Source organism: Cariama cristata, unplaced genomic scaffold, assembly GCF_000690535.1.
Source record: "Cariama cristata isolate BGI_N322 unplaced genomic scaffold, ASM69053v1 scaffold8758, whole genome shotgun sequence".
Classification (NCBI taxonomy): Eukaryota; Metazoa; Chordata; class Aves; order Cariamiformes; family Cariamidae; genus Cariama; species Cariama cristata.
The window spans coordinates 73,998-94,266 of record NW_009630615.1 but is presented as its reverse complement, the minus strand read 5'-3'; the positions used below and the strand labels follow the sequence as shown (position 1 = coordinate 94,266).

Here is a 20,269-nt window from a genome sequence, read left to right as displayed (position 1 = left end):
CATCATCATGTCCTATCCACCCCCTGCCCCCCCCGCCCCCCTCCACTTCTGCCCCCGCAAATGCTGGCTGTCCTTTACATAAAGACAGAATTGTAATTACAAGTTCAGGGCTTACCATACAGGATTTCTGCAGTAGTAATTAGATGTAATTTCTTTCTGTGTTAGTTGAGGGTCTTTTGCTCCACGTAAATGTTTTTGTCCCTAGAAATATAAGCCTTTTGTCAGTGTGGTTACCTTTTTAGGGTGATTCTGGGCAAGCTTTAAAAATTCCAAACAATTTTACTGTACAAAACTTGTTCTTTAACACTGTATTTGGCATAATTTTTCAGATAGTGTATTTGAGATTTATATCTTTCTTAAAAATGTCTCCTTCTAAAATCAACTTTTAAAATAAGATGAGAATTTTAACTTTCTCAGCAATTAAAGCTGGAGGACTCAAGCTTTGTAGTTAGCTAACCAAGTCTCAAAACTGTAATGCTTTTTCTATATAATGCCGTATTTTATATTTCAGATTAAATAATTCTATTGCCTTCATCTCTCTTCTTGTAAATGTTTAATAATGTCTCAAACTAACAAGCTCTATTCCAATCCTATCTTCTGTACCCAGTCTCAGATCTACAGACATCTTTGTTAATCAACTATAACTCAACCCAAACCTCTAATGTTTTCAGGGTCTTTTTTCTATCAATTGTTGTGTACTTTCTCACTTTTCATTATTGCTGACATTCAGGATATGACCAAATCCTATTACTTCTCATTGACAACACAATATTTCTTAACCTTCTGATGACTGACATGCTTGTCTGGGCATGGGTTTTGGACAGTTGCCTGATTCTCCTCTTGACTCAGGAGAAAATGTTACACTGCAAACTCCTTGTGACCACACCATCTATTGAAATCTTGGGGTTTTGGGTTGGGGTTTTGGTTTTGGGGGGAGGGGGGTTTAGTTGCATTTAGTTGAAATTTTCCTGATCTAGCTTTTGAAGTTGCTCCTTTATTGGACTGACTATCCAGCCTGAGGCTACTTTTACGCTAATACTTTTTACACTAATCTCACTGGTTACGCCAGTGATTCCAACATTTGCTGTCTTGCTTACTCATGTAAGTTATCTCTTCAAAGAAACATCTTGTTTTGCTGAATATTCTGAAATGTTTCTGTAGTAAAGGCCATGTTAGGCAGTGTACCTTACCAAGGACCTCACTTCTCATTTATTATTGTATAATGTACTAAAGAACTGCAGGAATTGGCTAAACAGAACTACCTTCAGACATATTAAAGAGTTGGTAAAGTATGCTTAGGAGCAAGAAGGAAGGAGAGGAAACCTTATCATGGGAATAAGCGATCAGCTGTCTGCAAACTGAACGTTTGTCATTACAGAGCTGCTATTTGAAAATGTCTAACATGTAAAATATGTTAAGGACGGGGGAAGGAAGGTTTGCCTTGTACAGCTGGCCAGAACCAGGAGGAGATACCTGTACTTAAAAAGCAACTGTTAAATATCTTAAATGTTGCTAAAATGCTAACTGGATTGTTGAATAGTGTTTAGAAAACTTCTAAATACAGTATTTTTAGATTAATTTATAGGAATTCCATCATACCAGCAAAATCCCATTTGTTTATTATTGTAATCCTATCTTAAGTCTCCCCTTCTTATTCATCCTAATGACTTTTTGGGTTTGTGACCATTATAGATTTTACTTTTTTTAAAGGATGTTTATGTATTTTACTCTGTGGAACACTTACCAAATCTGTTCACTAGATTATTAATTGATGGGTGGTATTCTTGGTTTTGATCAGTCTTAGTTGTTATAAAAATCCATACAAAACTGGCTATGTGCATACGATAAAAGTAATAAGGAGAATAAGATGCTAGAAATACCTGCCTTTTTAATAATACACTTCTTCGTAATAGTTGATAGTCCTGTTTCCTTGGAAAGCCTTGCTAGGTGCTAAAGGGAACCTTACATATTTTCAGTGTCCCAGAGTGCATGTTCGATAGTTGTTGATAGACACTGGCTCTTGAAAGATGATGAAAGATGGTTTACGGTTCTCTTTGGCTGTTGTTGTATAGATGTTCCATGTAGCGGTATGTGCACAAATACAGCTGCAAAGTTTCTTGTCGTAAGGTTTAGGTTTGTAATTAAACCTCACTCCATTCGTGTGCTTTCTCTACATCCATAGAAGTTGGATGTGCCCCTCTGTGAGCCGCAGGGTTCCTTCACTGAGAATATCTTTTCTAATGATTTCTTAAGAGCCTTGTTAGTATCTTGAAAACTTTGCTTTCTCTTGTCTTTAAGCTCCAGCAAAGACCTAGCCATCTGACAGGATCTGTCTGTGGCTTTCATTTCTTTACAGCATCTCAGAACTTGGGTTAGCTGCTACAGAAGATTTTCTTACTTAGATGCCTGTTATTGCTGCTTTTTTAATGTCCGAAACAAATACATTGCCAGTAATTTGAATTGTCCTTGGGACACCCCTGAAACAAGAACAGTGGTGAAATCTAGAAGCGTGTGTTTGCCATGCCAGTGAGTTTTGTGGAGTCACCAGTGTAATCAAGATGGACCAGTTTAAGGCTCTATTCCGTTGATTATCTCCCAAGAAATGAAAAAAGGTCTTTTTTTTAACAGGCAGCCAGTAAGTACTTGAAGCTATTGCAGTTCACCATTAAATCACCTGGAACAAGACAAGTACCTTCTCTTTCTGTTTTTCACATTGTCAGCACCATCACGTGCAGATGTTGCAGTGCTTAGTCTGTCTCTTGGACTGCAGTTAAAGCCAAAAGATTGAAAAGCATTTCTAGGTCTTCTTTCCTATTTCCTTCTTCTCATTTGTTTCTGCTCTCTTTAACATATCATTTGAAAAACATTGATACAGGAGTCATAATAGCCTGTTGGAGAAACTCTGCCTTAAAGAGTCAAAAAATAAGTAATCAAGAGGACACAAGTCCAGCTATTTAACATCTGCTCAGTTGCTGGGTTAGTTTGGCTCTAACCAATTTTTGGGGAAACCGCTGCGTGCAGCTTTAGTGGCTGAGGCACTTCATTTGCAAGAAGCGCTTCCAAGAAGTTTGCATCAGCCTTTATTCTGACACCAAGGAAGGTTATCAGTCTTACCTTCAAAGTGTAGTAGGACTGGAGAGGGGAGGGAAAAGGGACAAATATTCTTTCAGTTGCAGGTTACTATTATTCATGTCAGTACCTCAACTTTTGACTTACTGAAACAGTACCTTGGGTAACTTTTGGTGTGGTGTGGGCCTACGGTTCCAAATGCATCATTGTGGAGGACTCGTTCCAATAGTAAAGTTGTATTGAGATTCACCATCCTTTTGGGAGCAGTGAAACCCAAGAATTCCTATGGGATAGGCAGTGGCAACTGGGAATAAGAAGGCACAGTGGAGTAAGTGATTTTCGTCTTCCTTGCCTGGTTTGCCACCTTGGTGCTCAGTTCCTAGCCCAGGTGCTTGCACAGCAGAGTGTAGTTCCTGTTGGGCACCTGCCCCGCTTAACCTGGGGTTTCTAGTACTTAGACCTAAAATAAGTAACCAGGGAAAATTGTTGTGAGTTCTGGCTTTATCAGGTATGAATACATTTCGTCAAACTTTTGTTAACCTTTGACTGGTTTAAATTATACATTAAATTATGCTCTTTCCTTTTTCCCCCAACTTGCCAAAAGAAAACCATGAACAGCTCTCACTTTGTAAGTAAAGAGAATATTAAATCACTAACAGCTGCTTCACAGCAAATTGATCTGCTGATAGAGTTTTGGAAACAGTAATGATTATGTGCAGTTGATTGCACTTCACTGAGAATGAAGTAGTGTATTTCCAGCATTACTTATGTGATAATTATATGTGGTGCCTGTAAAAATAGATCAAGTTCAGGGAAGAGAAATCAATTGAATTGTTCCATACCAGGATTCTTTTATTCTTGAAGAATACTTTGCTATGTGGTGTTCCATAGATCTACACATCTACTATGAAGTAGTGTTTTTAAATATGTAATTTCTTTACATAATTAAAAAAAAAAGCTGATCTCTGCCTTTTTCAGCTTGCTTCTGAAAGTTAGTTGTATACTTGCATACTACTCTTGTACTGGTACATCTGTCAGTGCAAAACTGTCGAGTTTGCCTACTTACTAAACCATTGTTCTCTACCTTTTGAAAATAAGTGTTTATCATAAATTTCAAACAAACAAGAGGTGTATAGTTTTTGAAGATTGCTGTTAAGCATTGATGAGAAAACATTTCATGGTTTAGGTAAAGGTTACAGTTGCTCTTCTGGTTGTAAGATTATCTGTATTAAAAACCTCTTTCTTAAGGGTTTTATTTATGAGAGTCAAACTGTGCTGCCACAGAGCTAAAAATATTAGGGAAACTTGTCATCTAGATGCAATGCATTGGGACAATTTTAAAACAAAAGATCCCACTTGAAAGGCAGACGTTATGTTTTACTAACTCTGTGAAACTGTGGTTTTTTTTAAAAAAAAAACAAATGCAAACATTATGTAGAAGAAGTAGTTTGTCTCGATTATTGTAGTGTTGCTGAGTTGCAGTAAAGTGTGATAGTGAAATTTTACTAGGGTGATCAGAAATTAAAAAGTGGGATGGGGAAGAGGTGAGTGTGTTTCCTTTGGAAACAAAACAAAACAAAGGCAGGGATTCTACCTTAGCTGTAATAGCTCAAGGTCAGTACTCTCTGTTTTGCATTACATGCTTTTTGTGTAGCACATCAGAATGTTTTTAACAGATTTTCTGGATCTTTCTTCCAAATATCTGTTAAAGAGAGAGTCCTGAATTTGCCTGTCTACTAATTAGCACAGAAAGCACAATTAATTCTGGAACCAACAACAATGAACTTAAAAGCGCTAGTATAACAAAATTAGTATTTCAGATAAGGCAAACACGGGATAATTTTAAAAGCTTAAGATGTGATTCAAGAAAAGATACGTTCAAAAGTTAAGCATGTTTTTCTAGGGAAAATGTTTTCTTAATAGGGAAGAATATAAAAACACAAATACATGTCAAGGGTTAAATGGTGTTTTGAACTGATATCAAAAGCATTGGTGTTGAAAGGCTGTGGGTCATCTAACTGATTGATATTGATGGGACACTGTGAGAAACAATAATATTTAAATGCAGAGGACTTGAAGCAAAACAACCACAAAATATGTTTGGAACAAATGTGTGATTTACGTGAAGAATGAACCTGGATAAAATGAAGTGGGCTATTGGAACAAAAGAGTTTATTTAAATTGTTTGGTTTTCAGTATTTGGAATACATTAGTTTGTGGTGGTATCTAAAGATATCAGTGAATAGACAAGATGCGCCAAAAACCGGTGTCAATGCCGATAAAAACGCATCAAAGAGGAGTGGAGGTGGTTAGAGTGGAAACGATTAAGTATGTTTAATTCTCTTTATCTCTTCCTTCCTCTGTCTCTGAAGGGACTGGATGGCTCTAAGCTTTGAAGAAAGTTTTGCGTTTTGTTCTGGTTTGTTTTTCCTACAAGAGTTTGGAAGTGTGGACGCTGGGTCTGGCTGGGGCTGGGATGGAAACCAGACTTCCTTGAGTGAACAAGAGTATTTGTGCGGCACGGTGCTTATGTCACTATGAAGCTAATAAACTTGCATAGAAGTCAGGGCCAACATAGTAAATAGTCTTTTCATCCTTATGAAAATGATTGAGCATTGCGCTGTATTTTGAGCAAGTGTTTCGTAGTCTGGCCTACCGCAAGCAGTCTCCTATTACATCAATGCTCTATTAACTTGAGACCAAAGAGATTTGGGATTTTAGTGCACAGCAATGTATGTGTTGTCTCTACCTGATTTTTTGTGATACAAAAATCCATGTTAAAAATCTAAAAAGGGAAAGCAGCTCCTTAGAAACTCATTCATCAGTCAAGGGGAAAAGTTGGTTTTCTCAAGCTGTGTAACTACAGCAGGACATCAAACTGAGGCTTAACTTTTTTTGTCAATTTTTTGAAGTACTGTCAAATACTTCAGTATTTGTGTATTCAGTACTTATGTATTTTATAGTAATGCTGTTTGCACAGAACAATTTTTTGTATTTGTCAGGGTAACACAGTTTCTCTGGAGATTCTTTGTTAAAAAAAAAAAAGGAAGAAAGAAAAGAGCTCTGTGGCTAATTCTTTCCTGGCTAATACAGCCTTAGACAAACAGACCAAAGGAAAGCAGTTGTTAGGCTTCACTGAAAATGTAATAATTTTGGAAATGTGGATCTTCTTGCAGGATATTTAATTTTTTTTTTATTTGCAATTTTGGACAGTAACCTAAATACATATGCTTGCATTGTCAGTTTACAAGCAGTAGTTTAGCATCACTTGTAAAAATCAAAGCAGCATGGCAGGTTGAAAGATGTTTATGTATGAGAGCATACATTTCTTCATACACTGTTTTCAGTAGTTTTGTAAACAGCAGTCATGCTGTATCTTGCTAATCGTTCATTTTTTCCTAACTTGTAGTGAATACATGAATAAAAGCTACAGTATTTGCTACCATTTGCTAATTCTTTGCTACTGTTTTATTACAGTTATGAAGGTGTTTATTTTCTATCAGTCGTCTTTGTGCTAAAGTATATGAGGGAAGAGGGCGTGGGGGGAACAGATGAGAGAGATTAGAATTTAGACATGTTAACAAAACATTTTCAAAGTATAGCTTTTATGAGGCATTCAGGTAGCTACGAAGTACAGCAACCATCCTTTGTACCGTACTGAATATAGCACTGATTTTTACAGAACAGTGAAGTTAGTCCGATAAAACTTGAGAAATGGGTATGATAGCATGCTGTATATTAGCATATTGCTTAGCCAGCAATAAGAGTCCAAACTATAAACTCTAGGTTATAGCAGAGGCTTCCTACCTTGTGTTCCAGTTTTGTTCAGGTGATATCAGTTTGATTTTTTTTTTTTTGAGGTGTGGGGAATTTGGAAATGTCAGTGAACTGTAGTTGAAGCTGTTCAACGTGTCTTAAGAGTTGGATAATACAGCTTTGAAGTTGTGGAAAAGCAAAACCAAAGGATATAACTCAATTTTAGTTTTTATATTCCTTCATTTTGTAGATGCTTTTGATAAAATTTCTTCATTATTTTATTTTCTTGGGAGGACATTGTTTGAGAGTTTTGCCATTGGCATTGTGTCTGTGAGATCTCATCCTCAAACTTAGCCTGAAAACGAGTCTGCATAGATTGTACATAACTGATTCTGCTGAGGTTTTTTTGAGGTGTGCTGGCAGCTGAAGGGTTTTCCTCATTAGAAAAAGAGATCACAATGTCTTTGTAAGCAACTAACTGATGTGATAAGTTTTACAAAGACGAGTTCTAGCCGCCAACACACTTACTGAGAAAAGCAGACGGCAGAACATGCACACTCCCAACAAAATACGGGAATGCATGGCTAATAGTTATGAAATGGGGAAGGTGAAGAGAGAAACAAGATAAAAGATTCAGTTCTAAGTATAAGTAGGATTTATTACTGATTTAAGCAACTGCTAGACCATATAATGGTAGAAGGTATCTTGGGTAAGAAATAGCAGAATAACAGAGCAGAACACTTTGAAGAAAGTTTTTTGTTAGTGTCTGGGTTATATTGGTTGGGATTTTATAGTATAAGCATTTGCATCTTCTAGTATGTATTCAGCTTGATAGATGGAAGTTGAATGCTGTGGGACTTTTAATGTATTATTCATGAAGTAAAAATATTAAAAGTGTAATGTTGAAGCTCTGTATTTTAAAAAGGCAAATTTTCTTCTTTGTAGGTAAGCTTCTGGGTTGTTAGAGAGATTCTACATGCACAAACTTTAAAAATAAGAGCTGAGGTTTTGAGTCACTATATTAAAACTGCAAAGGTAAGAATTTGGATGGGTGGGGGTTGTGGGATTCACCATTATGAAAGTTCTTATGCTTAAGTTGGTCAGTTAAAAAAATACAAATGGGTAAATATTTATCTGATACCTGATTTAGCCATGGTTGTATTTGTTCACATGAATAGCTGTTTGGCTTCTGCATGTAACAAAGTGGTCAGAAATAGTGACAGACTGAAGTCCTGAAATGGAAGCCTTTGTTTGCAAAAAAATAGCTTAACTAAGGAAATGCAAAGATACCTTGTTTCAAATATTGTTTATTAGATAATATAATTTACCAGGTGTGTTTCCTAATGTTAGTGAAGCCAAAATGCTGTGTGTAAAGTCAACTCAACCAGCGTCAGTTAGAACAGAAATAGTTTGTTTGCTTTCACTATTGGAAGGAAAGGATCTGTTATCTCTTACTCCAGTTGTGGCATGAATAGTATCAACCTAATAAATACTGTTTCAAAAATGTACCTGAACTCCAAAAACATTTTAGACCTCTCATCCTGTGATATCTTCATGAAAGCCTTTAGGACTGACATTCATAAGAAAAGAGTCAGCAAATCTTGACTTACGTGTAGATGAACCAGAGTCCTGGCCCTTCAAACAGAATGAAACTTCCTCATTGGAGTGTGAAGAGAGGGATGTTTTTCAAGTTTTTGTCAGAGGGTGGCTGACTGTTACTACGGCTAACTTCTGTGGCCACCTCAGATTACCTGCAAAAAAAAGATGTAAAATTTTGTAATTATCTTGGTATTCATTTTGCAAATGCATTCTTTGTCTTGATACGCACATTTTTAATGAAGTAGTATTTTCTTATATGGGATTCAACTATAAATTTTGGGCAAAGCAAGCTAATTTTTTAAGATTCCACAGGCTTTGCTTAGTAATCATGCTGTCATCATGAACTGTTAAGGATCTCTTTTAAATATCCTTTGATATCTGGTAAGTTAATGTATCTTCATCTTATGTATTTTTTAAAAAATCAGTTCTTGTGGTCTTTTTTTTTTTTGAAATAAACATACAAAGATTTACCTCATGATCCATGTCCCTCCATAGAAGGAGTGAGGTTCACCTGTGTGGTCATAGTGCAGAACCAATCTTGGAAGCAAAGCGGGGTCAGGTTTATTTAGTACTTGGATGGGACTTGCCAATGCGGGGTATTGTAGACTCTGCTTTGGACACAACTCTCTGAACGTGCCTGACCTCATCTGTGGAGTGCAGACAGCAGTGTTTGCTGAAATGATGCTGGTTTTGAGATAGTTATGAATTCTAACAATTAGTTGAGCTTTGCTTGCCTATGAGTTGTAAAAATCACAATTAGAAAAAGCAGGAAACTATATATGGGGTGTTTTATGCATCTGTTAATTTACTTAATGTCTCTGTTATCTTGGCTTTGGTTACATATGACTGCTAACATGAAGTTACTGCGGCTAGTGCTATTTGAAGGGTTTTTTATTTACACCGAAGCTGTTATCAAAGCAGCTTGGTGCCAGAGGTCACACTAATTAACTTTTCAGAGAAGCTGTAAATCCACTCTTTAAGCTAGGTTTGAAGCAGGTAGGGGATAGGACCAGGCTCACTAGAGATGAACCTAGGGGCAGTACGCCTGTGTCTGGGGCAAAACTGTTAGCCCAGCTGAAGTGCATCTACACCAATGCGTGCAGTTTGGGCAACAAAAAGGAGGAACTGGAAGCCATGGTACAGCAGGAAAGTTATGATGCAGTTGCCATCGCGGTAACATGGTGGGACGACTGTCATGACTGGAGTGCTGCAATGGATGGCTATAAGCTCTTTACAAGAGACAGGCGAAGCAGGAGAGGCGGTGGGGTAGCCTTGCATGTAAGGGAGTGTCTTGACTGTACTGAAATGAAGAATGATGAAGATAGCAAGGTTGAGTGCCTATGAGTAAAGATCAGGGGGAAGGTCAGCAGGGAGGACAATTACGGTGGGAGTCTGTTACAGACCACCCAACCAGGATGAACAGACAGATGAGACATTCTACCAGAGGCTGTCAGAAGTCTCACGGTACCCAGACTGAAATGGCTACTAGGGTGACCTGACAGTAAGCATTAGATGTGGCATTTCTGAGTAATACCTATGAGGACTTTGTTCGGTAACGGCCTGTTAGTTTTCTGCCAGTGTGTTAAGTGGAGAGAGAATCATTTGCCCTGCTCCAAAACTATCAGTCAGAAAACCATCCTTGTGGTATTGCTTTTGGCCTTCCAAATATAAGGTCTCTCCTGATGTTCAGTATTTATGCAGAATCAAGTTAGTCTAATTTTTTATCCTGTTATCTCATAAAAGGCCTCATAATCGAGAAAGCTTGGGTAGACTGAGTTTCAAGGAGGAAAAAGGACTTCCACCATTTCTTGAATAGCAAGGGTTCCTTATATTACTGTATCATTTCTAGCTGGAATCCTAACCTACCTTGGTGAATTTTCCACATGAGTTGGACAGGATTTGCAATACTGTGATTGAGTTAGCCATTTGTCGTTATCGAAGTCTTTTTAGTAGGGATAAAACCTCAATTTGTGTATGCTCCACCAAAAATCCCTGAATGTAATTCAGATCTCTAGGTGCTCATAGCTGTCAGAATAATTGATATTGCAGAAAAGTTTAAGGAACAGCGTTTTCTTCCAGATGACTTTTAAGCTTTCATGACAGTAGTACCCATAGTTAATTGGCCAAGGCAGATCAATGGCTTTGGAGGCAGAGGGAAAGAAAAAAAGAGAGGGAAATTCCACATGTGTAAGAAAATGCACTTCTGTGCAGTGTTTTCAAGAAAATTCTTTTCCCCTGAAGCTTTCTGTGTTCAATTTTGATTTCATTGTTCCTTACCACTAGTTAGTTTTAGTTGTTGTACTGCAAAAATTGTGTCTCAGTGAGAGAAGTACTCCAGGTACATGGCTTTTGAAATTCACCTGCTTGATTTCATCCTGCAACATTATTTTTTGTGTGCTTTGATGCAGCCTTGGTAGCTACATAAACCTGCCATGCCAGATGCATTTACGATATTAAGTACTACCATGATTACAACATTCACAACTGGGTTATCCTTTTTGGCATGTGAAGTTTTAAAATTCTGTTGAATGCTATGAAAGGGATTTGTTGGGTTTGAATGTCAGAAAACTTCTGACATTTCTGATCTATGCCCCAAGATGTACGCCTAAACAGATTTTTTTTTCAAGGGTTCTCTATGGACTATGAAACTAGTATAATCTAATCCAAAACTGTATAAATGCAGTAATGAAAAATCAGGAGGTGCCATAAAAGTGGTATGGGTGCATAGCAGTTCACTGTAACTCTTCATTTTAGAACGTGCAAGATTTCTTCATTTTTAGATTGTTATTTATTCTGTAGTCGTTATTGACAGCACTTGGAATGTTGTTTATTGTTATTGTATGTATTTTTGTCCTCAGAAACTGTATGAGCTGAATAATCTGCATGCTCTTATGGCAGTTGTGTCAGGCCTACAGAGTGCTCCAATCTTCAGGCTGACTAAAACGTGGGCGGTAAGTGAGCAGCAGGACAATGGAGGGGTTTGAATTTATTCTTAAGAAAATACAACATTCTGTAGCTTGTTTTCAAGGATGCAGTAATTATTACAGATACTTTTAATCTTCTCGTACTGTGTACATAATGTTTCTAGTGCCTCTTAAACCTATGGTGTTTCCTGTTGAATTTTTTTTCCGTTCTGGCATAGAAATATTTTCCTTTTGAAAAACAGTTCCTTGCAGATTCTGCTAAATGCCAGAGGCTTCTAATTTGGCCAGAAGCTATTTTGTATGTAGTCACTGGAAAATTGTGAATGCCAAAGTGGGTCATACTTTAATCGTTTAAGGGTTTATACTGTTGGAAATTTTTTTGCTATGAAGAGCAGATGTCCGGAAACTCTTGATTCGGTTTCCATAAAGAGATTTGTAGTTTCTCTGATAAGTAAATCTAGCAGATTTCTTCAGAGTTTTCAGAATTATTTTCCTAGGTCTAACAACTGCATTATACAGTCTATTTGTAGGTCTGCTTTTGTTCAGTTATGAAAGAATGGTGTTCTTTAGAAAGATTTTTATTTGACATCTGTTTTTTGACTGGAATTAATACTATTTTTGTGTAGTTGCATCCTTGATCAAAAGAACATAAGAAATGACTTTTGCTTGCTGATACCTCATAGCTGAGAAAACACTGAGCTTGATTCAGCCATACATTGTGTTGTCCAGCTGTATAAACAGATGAATTGTGATATTTTGAAGTGGGACAGAAACAGATGACTGAAATGCTCCTGTGTGAGGGATCCATATAAATAGATCATTAAAAAGAGCTAAAAACTTTCACTGAAGACATGTCAACACATCCTCGCTTGTTACAAAAAGTGTTTCTGTGTCTGATTAACTGAATGATAATGTTGTTCAGTTGATAAATGTTACCAAAATTGAATATAATTCACTCCTGCTGAGATACTCGTGTACAATTCTGGGCACAGTTTGCAAATGCACAATTAAGTAAGACATGGTTTCAAAATACCACAAATCTCCCTAAGGAAGTCTTAATGAAGTCAACACTTCAAAATGACCTTGAGGAAAACAACTGTTTTTCTGGTTTTGTCGTGTCGATGAATTGATGTTTCAACAGTTTTACATAACTGTGATGCCAAATTGTTGGGTTTTTTTTCAGTTTGGGGTTTTTTTTGTGCATGACTTGAAACAAATGTCAACTGCATCCATGTATTAATATAACCATATTAGTTACTATCATGATTATGCCATTCAGAACTGGGAGTCCCCAGTTTCTTTTCTTGCTTGGTCAACCAGAAGTTCTAGTTTGCACTTCTGAGGATTATTTGTGTGCTGTTGGCATATGTATCAGCTTTTAAAGTTTGCCCCTCTTCCAGCCTCTGAAATGCCAGGTAACTTCTCCTGCATTTCTGCAGGTGTTTAATTTCTTATACAATCCCAAGCGAGTCTATGCTTTTCATCATCTTATATAAGCCTTTGCAAATTCAAGTTGCAGGATAGCTCTTAGCAATGTGCGCTGCCAACTGATTTAGTTGTCTTCCTCTTGGAAGTTCGGTTTATAAGTTCTTGAAGTAATTCTAAGCCGTTGGCTTTCTGTATATTAAAAGCAAGAAAAGACATGTGAAAAAGCACACCAAACTCTTATTTGAGTCACCTAGTAATTTGAGTAAGTTATACAGTAACCTTCCAAAACCTTCAAAAAGGAAGGATTTCTTCTCCATTTTTGAGATAGTTCATAGCAACCTGCAATCAACTCAACTTACAAAGTCAGGATAATAGCTGGAAGTATATTCACTCACTTAAAAAAAGTCTCCTTATATGGTTGGAATCTAGAGCTGAAAGGAGCAATTAAATACTTGCTTGATAATCCAGTGTTCCTAAAAAAGATGAAATTCATGTCTTCTGATGGTATGTCTGAATATGTCTGAAATTGGTCTCACTTACTGCCTGCATGCCCTCTGAACTCTGGAGAATAATAAATGCTTTTAAGGTGTGATTTGCCCCATTCAAAACTTGGAAAGAACTATGAACCTTCCCAAGAAAGTTCATAGAATAGAATATTCTACCAGCTAGGACTTGGGCAATGTAAACAAATAATCGTTAGACATGTGAAGTTAGGTGAGTAAATCCTGCCCTACTCTGCCAGCACCCTGAAACCTTATCTTTCCTTTCTTGCATTTCAGAAAGGTTGTCTTCAGTGCTGGCACGCTATAATTGGGAAGCAAAGAGCAGTCTGGAGGGCTCTGAATCCTTCCCTGTTACTGTAAACTATCAGCCTGAGCTTTTATTTTCTCTGCGTATGTACATCTCTTTACTGTCCTTTGCATCCTTGTACCCTAAGAGCCAAGAGGAAGAAAAATTATTTAGAAAAAGAAGCAGCTCCAAAACTGAAGAAGTAACAGTTGGGTCCTTACTTGCCCTTGCAGAAACACTGTTAATGTTGGTTTCTCTGTACTTTTTACATTAATGCAGGAAGTGGAGGCATGATGTGAATTGCACTGTGAGCACGAGGGGAAGTAATACAAGATCAGCTTGTTTAGAGATTATTCAAAGAGCCTGAAGTGATATATCAAACTTGAACAAGATTGTGCTCATCAGCACGTTTTGAGGAAAATACAATTAATTTTATTCAAGTCTGAATTTAGGCAATTACTGTATCTGTTAGTCTTGTCTTACCTTCCAGTCTGCAAAACTACAAAAATCAAGACACCAAACGGCAGCAGAATATTTTACAATATTATTAAAGGCAAAATAATCTAGGCTGATTAAACTGGAACCATCTTTGAGGAGATAAACTTCTAAAGATAAACATCATATTCTGGTGGTTGGAAAGAAGTTATGCTTGTCTACTGTTTCCTTGTCTTGGAATTGGCAGATCTCTGCAGTGTTAATGAACGTGAGGTGCTGTTAATCCAAATATTGGATCCAAAGCTAAAGTTGTAAATTAATTGCTGAAATGTCGGAAATCAGTATGTCTTGGGAAATAATTCACTTTAAAAAAGCTAGTTTCTTCTGAAAGCCAGTGTTTAGTTTGGTGGTGTGTTAGCTATCCTAAGGAAGACTAGGGTATAAGAAATGTAAGTAAAAAGAGTAGTTATTTCAATATTGAATTTGCAGAAGGGACCCTTAATTTCTATCATGTTCACATAGGTTGATCTTGAACTGAAAGAGAAAAGGGAATATGCTTAAAGATTTAGCAATCTGATCCTTGTCATTTTTGCATTATTGGATATCTTATAGGGGAAAAATTGTGACTGGGACTAGAACACTGAGTCTTCTGCTGAAATGTTCAGTGGGAACATCTTACACCCTTTTTAAAATTCTGACTCTGAATTGAAATGAAGCCTTTAAGGTGGTTTTGCAGCAGTAGTTCAGCTAGATGTTTTAAAAATATCTTAACTTACTTTCCCAGTCTTAACAAAGAGAGCTTAGCTGCTGTTAATTCTGTCAGAGGAAGAGGCAGGGGGAAGGAGGAATGGAGGATGAAGATCTGTGACTTTTATGTTTTGTATTTGAAATGGACATTCCTGTAATATTAAAAGCCAGTAAAATTGCTAGTTGGCAGAACAATGTACACAACCTGTATTCAAGTCCATAATGCCTTCTGTAAAGGAAAATGGATGAATCCTTACTCTTTTCCAGACCAAGTACATGGATATGTGTATATCTGCATTCATTGTTTTTAAAATTGTAGTTTGGTTAAAGATAATTACCAGATCTTAATGGTATTGTTTTGCTCTTTGGAAAGTTATTTGTTGAGATAGCTCTCAAATCAAGAATAAGAACATATTTTGGAATTTGGGGTTTTGTGAGACTGGATTAGTATAAAATTTCTCAGTGTATCTGTCAAAGAACTGTTAACTTATGTCATGGTTTAATGCCAGCCACAGGGAGTATGAGGAGCAGAAAAGGCCTTGACTCTGTATAAAGCCCTGCTCAGCAATAATGAACATATCTCTGCATTATTAACACTGTTTTCAGTGCAAATCCAAAACACAGCCCCTTACCAGCTACTCTGAAGAAAATGAACTCTATCCCAGACAAAACTAGCACACTTGTGGATAGTTGGAATGAATTACTGGTGAATGAATTGCAATAAATTACTGATTTGAAATAGTGTAGATGTGGACAGAGTATGAAATTGTGATGTGTGTTGGCTAGATTAGTCTTTCAATAACTTGTATTATTTCAGAAGGATCCTTCAGAACACCAGAGTTTTACCTGGTTAATTTTTTTAAAGGCTAGTTTAAATTTAACAACCAAAATAGCTGCTTTTCTTTGTAAGCTCTCCAAGTACTCAACCTTAAGGAGTAAGTTCTGTAATTTTGAAGCAATTGTATTTGAAAACAAACCAATAACAACGGGAGATGGAGGTGGAAATCCGTGCTTATAAGGGTAAAAGAGAAATCAGAAAGATCAAACTTAAACTCATCTAGTTTTGCCTTTTGTTTTTTTTATTTCCCCTAGTTATTGAGTCGGAAGGATAAAGCCACCTTTGAAAAGCTGGAGTATGTTATGAGTAAAGAAGACAATTACAAAAGGCTTAGAGACTATATCAGCAGCTTGAAGATGACTCCTTGTATTCCCTACTTAGGTAAGTTGAAGTATTTCTAGTGGGAAACTGTAATGACAAACATACTTCTCGAGTAATGGCACAAACTAAACACCAGCTTTGAAGCATTCATGAAACTATTTCAGTACTTCAGTAAAGAATCTATAACCACTGGTTGATTCTGGATATTCTCTATGTGGCAAGAAATAACTTCACTAGCTTCAGAAAGAAGATACCTATTAAACCTCACAAACACTTCAGTATTACATGCAGTATCAGTTTTTTAGGAAATTGTTTTCCCATATGTTATATAAGATACACTGATTGACTTATGGAGAAGCACTTAAAATTGTTACGCCTGTTAGCACTCTGAGCTAAATACTTCATTGTTATAGTAATGATGCCTTTTGATTTATGAGAAACTGTAAATCACCAACCTCTGAGATAAATAAATGTAAATCTTAGAGTTTGCAACATGCTAAAATCTGGAGATATTGCTGCATTTAATTATACTAAGGTGACAAGAGAAACTGGGTTGTTATGACTGACTGAGCTTTATGGAATAATTATGAGTAAATGATATTCCTGTGTATCTGAAAACTAGATAAATGTGTTTTATATGTATTGGTTTTGTTGCCAAGCTAACCTAGTGTTTTTGAATGTTTCAGTTAAGTTTGTTTAAAGTGATCAATGTGCTTTTTTTTAATGTAGCTCTTCTTTGAGATCATAAGATGTTGGTAGTGACATAAAATTAAGGAAATATTTAGTTAAATTTTTCCTTTTCCAGAAAAAAATAGTTCATATTTTTGCAGATCCAGGTTGTTCTTACACCTAAATTCAAGATGACCTCTTGTGGTCACTAAGGATTATTAAACTGTAATCTTTTTGTTCCTGAAGTTTGGTACTTCCTTTACTGAGCTAGGCTATTAACTTTTCCAAGATTAATAACTTGACAGTAGTCTTTATACTGTGATCTATGTGTCTGTCACAATATTATTTCTTTTGCTTCATAACTTGATACGAATGATAATATCATCGATGTTAGAATCTAGAATGATGCCTCTAAAAATGCATATATCCAGGTTTTGCAAAATTGGTTGCCTTTTACATGCTTTACACTTCACTAGAAAAACATACTTTGCTATGGAGAACCAATAATAATTTTTATGACAAGTAGTCCTACAGAGTTCCTCATTCTGACTTCATTTTTCACTTCCCTGTTATATCCCTCCCATAAACATTCATCAGTTCCAACATGATCTTAACAGCTGTTAATTTCCTATATTTTCAAGTATTCAGATGTTGGTAATTGTTTGTACCCAGAATGGAAGAATCAGCATGAGCGTATTTTGTCTGAAGTGCACGTGTGAAAATTGCTGGTGTGGCATACTGTCACATGCTACCCTATTTGTTGACATAGCTGTTAAAGCTAGGCCTGGATTAAAAGGGGGAAAGAAGCAGCCAAGCATAATGTAATGTGATTAAACGTCATTTTGTAGCTTTCCCATCGTGTGTACACATATAGTATATACGCACCATATATGGTTCTGAAATGTGATTTCTAGCTTTCCAGATGCTTTTTACCTGTATGCTGTGATTTTTGAAACATGTAACCAGGCTCAAATAGTTTTCTTGCTGATTATAGAAGTCTCAAGCCAACCTTCTGTCAGATTTTTCAAAATCTCATAATTCTCTGACCCTTGCCATTATGGTCTTCTGATACTTAACTGCTTTACAGATAAATCTTTATGCTTGGTGTATTTGACACTTTAAAAATACTGCCTTACTATGTGCAAGTGTCTATTAAAAAAAAAAGTTAAAATGTTGGAAAACAATGTTCTAGGTTTTGTTCAGTTGCAGTTGTCTTCCTCCATACATTAGTAGCTTTTGTCTAACTTTTGCATTAGAATGAGCTTTGGGCGTGACTTTATAGTTTGTTGAAGTGAAATGTATATTTCTTTCCTACTTAGAAAGAAAGAAATACTCTTTGTTGTGACCCGCTGTAGTTAAAGAATGTATTGTGACCTGGTTTCATATTATATCATGTCATTAGTAAGAATTGAAGAATATCCTCAAGCGTCTTTTAATTCTCTAAACAAATAGCAAATGCCCTGTGGTGCAGTCCTTCTAAAAAGAACAACATTCCCTTGAAAATACGGTTGTGATAAATCTGGATCTATCTTGAAAGACGGGCTGTTTTTCTAGTTTGATCAAACCTTTAATCTCCGGTAAGACCTGAGTAGATTTGCAGGAGTATTTGAAATTTTCCTTCCCAAGGCATTTTGACTAATGCGATAGTCATATAGAACAGAAGTAAGCTAAGTTGCTTGTTTTACTTTCTGTTTTAAGCTTGCCAGCTATAGGTTATAATTCCTGAAAGGATCTTTTTCTGCTGTTACTTCTGGTATAAAATTGTATATGGGAGTAGTGCTGCTCCTGGTTTAAAATGTGTAGAAAAGTCTACCTAGAAGTCTGCAGTTTAAAATTGTGGTCGTGGCATGTGCCGGGGAGGGGGATTAATTCTGAGGTCCGTTTCCTCGCGTGGTAAAAGAAGGGGTGGGGTGGGGCTCTCTTCACTGTTGGTGCAGAGATCCTGCTGTGCTCCCCTAAAATGCTCTTTAGGAGAGTGCAGATAATCAAGCTTGCCACACAGTTACATTTGCCATTGCAAATCCCCTCCAGACAATCAGGGGCACTGCTCGTGAAGCAAGATCATAGGGAAAGTGAGCCTATAAGGGAATCTCAGCTGCAATTTCAAGGATGAATGTTTTACCCATCAGAGGTTGCTAGGTATATCCTTATGCAACCAAATATTGAATGTGGGTGTGGAGTTTTTTTCATGACTGTCTTAGCATTATAAGATAAAGCTTAAATGCTTTTTTTGGGTGTAGTCTTTGCAATGGGAGCAGAGCCGCCGAAGTAGAGATTGTTTTCTTATTACCACAGCTCACTCGCTGTGGGCAAGATAAAGATGTCCTTCCTCATTTAACTAGGGGAGGGGGGAAATAAAAATATTTTTCAGTTGCTTGCAGCAGTAAGTATGGTGTGATTCCAGAGTTCTAGAAATGCAAGTGAGAGCAGCACATCGTCAGCGTGGACTCACTAACTTAAATGTGAGTGCTAAGAGCCATGCAACACCAATAAAAATGTTCAGCATTAGGTCCTCATTATGCTATGTGGGCTATGTCATCACTGTTGCATCACCCAGCCAACTAAAGTAACTGAAACAAATGGGAGCTGTATATGTGCTGTTATTTTTCACCTTAGAATAAAAACCCAGTTTCAAAGGGAGTCTTATCATGGAGTTCTGATTAATTTGAGATTGCACAATGAAACAATTGAGCCATATCTTGAGAAGTAAGATTTTTATTTAACTAAGCACTACTACCTTGTGAAATATTTTCTCATGGCTGTCTTTCAGGAATTATATCCAGAAACAGAAAAGCTGAAAACAGGTTATTGAAGTATTCATCTGATGATTATTCAGCTATCTCAGTGGCAATGCTTGCAATAGACTTTGGAAATATATGTGAAAACTGTGTTTCAGGTTTCATACAGGTTAAAATTTTTGAGGTCTGCTTGGTTAAACTTGGACTGATAGGGCAGGAATGGTGAAAGCTATGTCCTTCACAGACTGACTGCTTCAGAATGTCCAGCGCAATAAGCTTGAGGGATGCTACAGCCTCTTTTGAAAAACTTTTAAAAAAAGTATGAGAGAAAACATTGAACTTCTTAAGTCATTTACCACGCTTAGAAAATTCAACCCAAAAGCTAAGAACTGGTAAGAGTTGGAAGCATTTGAAAGTACAGGGTATGGACCAACCTGAAAAAAGAAATGCCATGCTTTCCCTCCTCATAATCTTTAAGTTGGATCTTGAAGTCTAAGTCTTTCCTTTCGGAGCATGGCATTTGTACAGTCTGAGCTTTCTGGGTATACTTTGTAATAATGTTTAGTTTACATCACCCTGCAGCTTTAAATTGGGGACGACTCACTTTTCAGATGTCTAACATATGAGATGTAATTTAAAGGCTGAGTGCAAGCTAATTTTACTTAGGCGTTTTTGAAAAGTACACCTTTCACTGACTGCACTGAATAAACAAACACTGGTTTTGTAGCAGGCAAGAGATTCTTGGGGTAAAATAAAATCTGTTCCAAGGAGAGGAAATCTGTTGATTGAATGAACTAAAGCTATCAGAAGTGTTCATTAAAGGAGTGTTTTGGAGGGCATTTTCAGCTTTTAAATTTACCTGAACAGCTCTTCTATCCAGCTATGATAGAAAAAAAGACTAGACTATAGATAGTCTGAATTTTAAGCGTTCGTGATTAAAAAGCATTTTACAGAAC

General features: G+C 36.7%; 1 protein-coding gene across 1 annotated transcript in view; it reads left to right on the top strand.

The window, feature by feature from the left end:
- RALGPS2 (Ral GEF with PH domain and SH3 binding motif 2) overlaps nucleotides 1-20,269 on the top strand; it is a 99,156-nt gene that overhangs the window by 21,224 nt on the left and 57,663 nt on the right. The window contains exons 5-7 of the mRNA XM_009705618.1: nucleotides 7,771-7,860; nucleotides 11,283-11,375; nucleotides 15,840-15,966. Of these exons, the coding sequence (XP_009703920.1) occupies nucleotides 7,771-7,860; nucleotides 11,283-11,375; nucleotides 15,840-15,966 (310 nt within the window). The remainder of the gene's footprint in view (nucleotides 1-7,770; nucleotides 7,861-11,282; nucleotides 11,376-15,839; nucleotides 15,967-20,269) is intronic.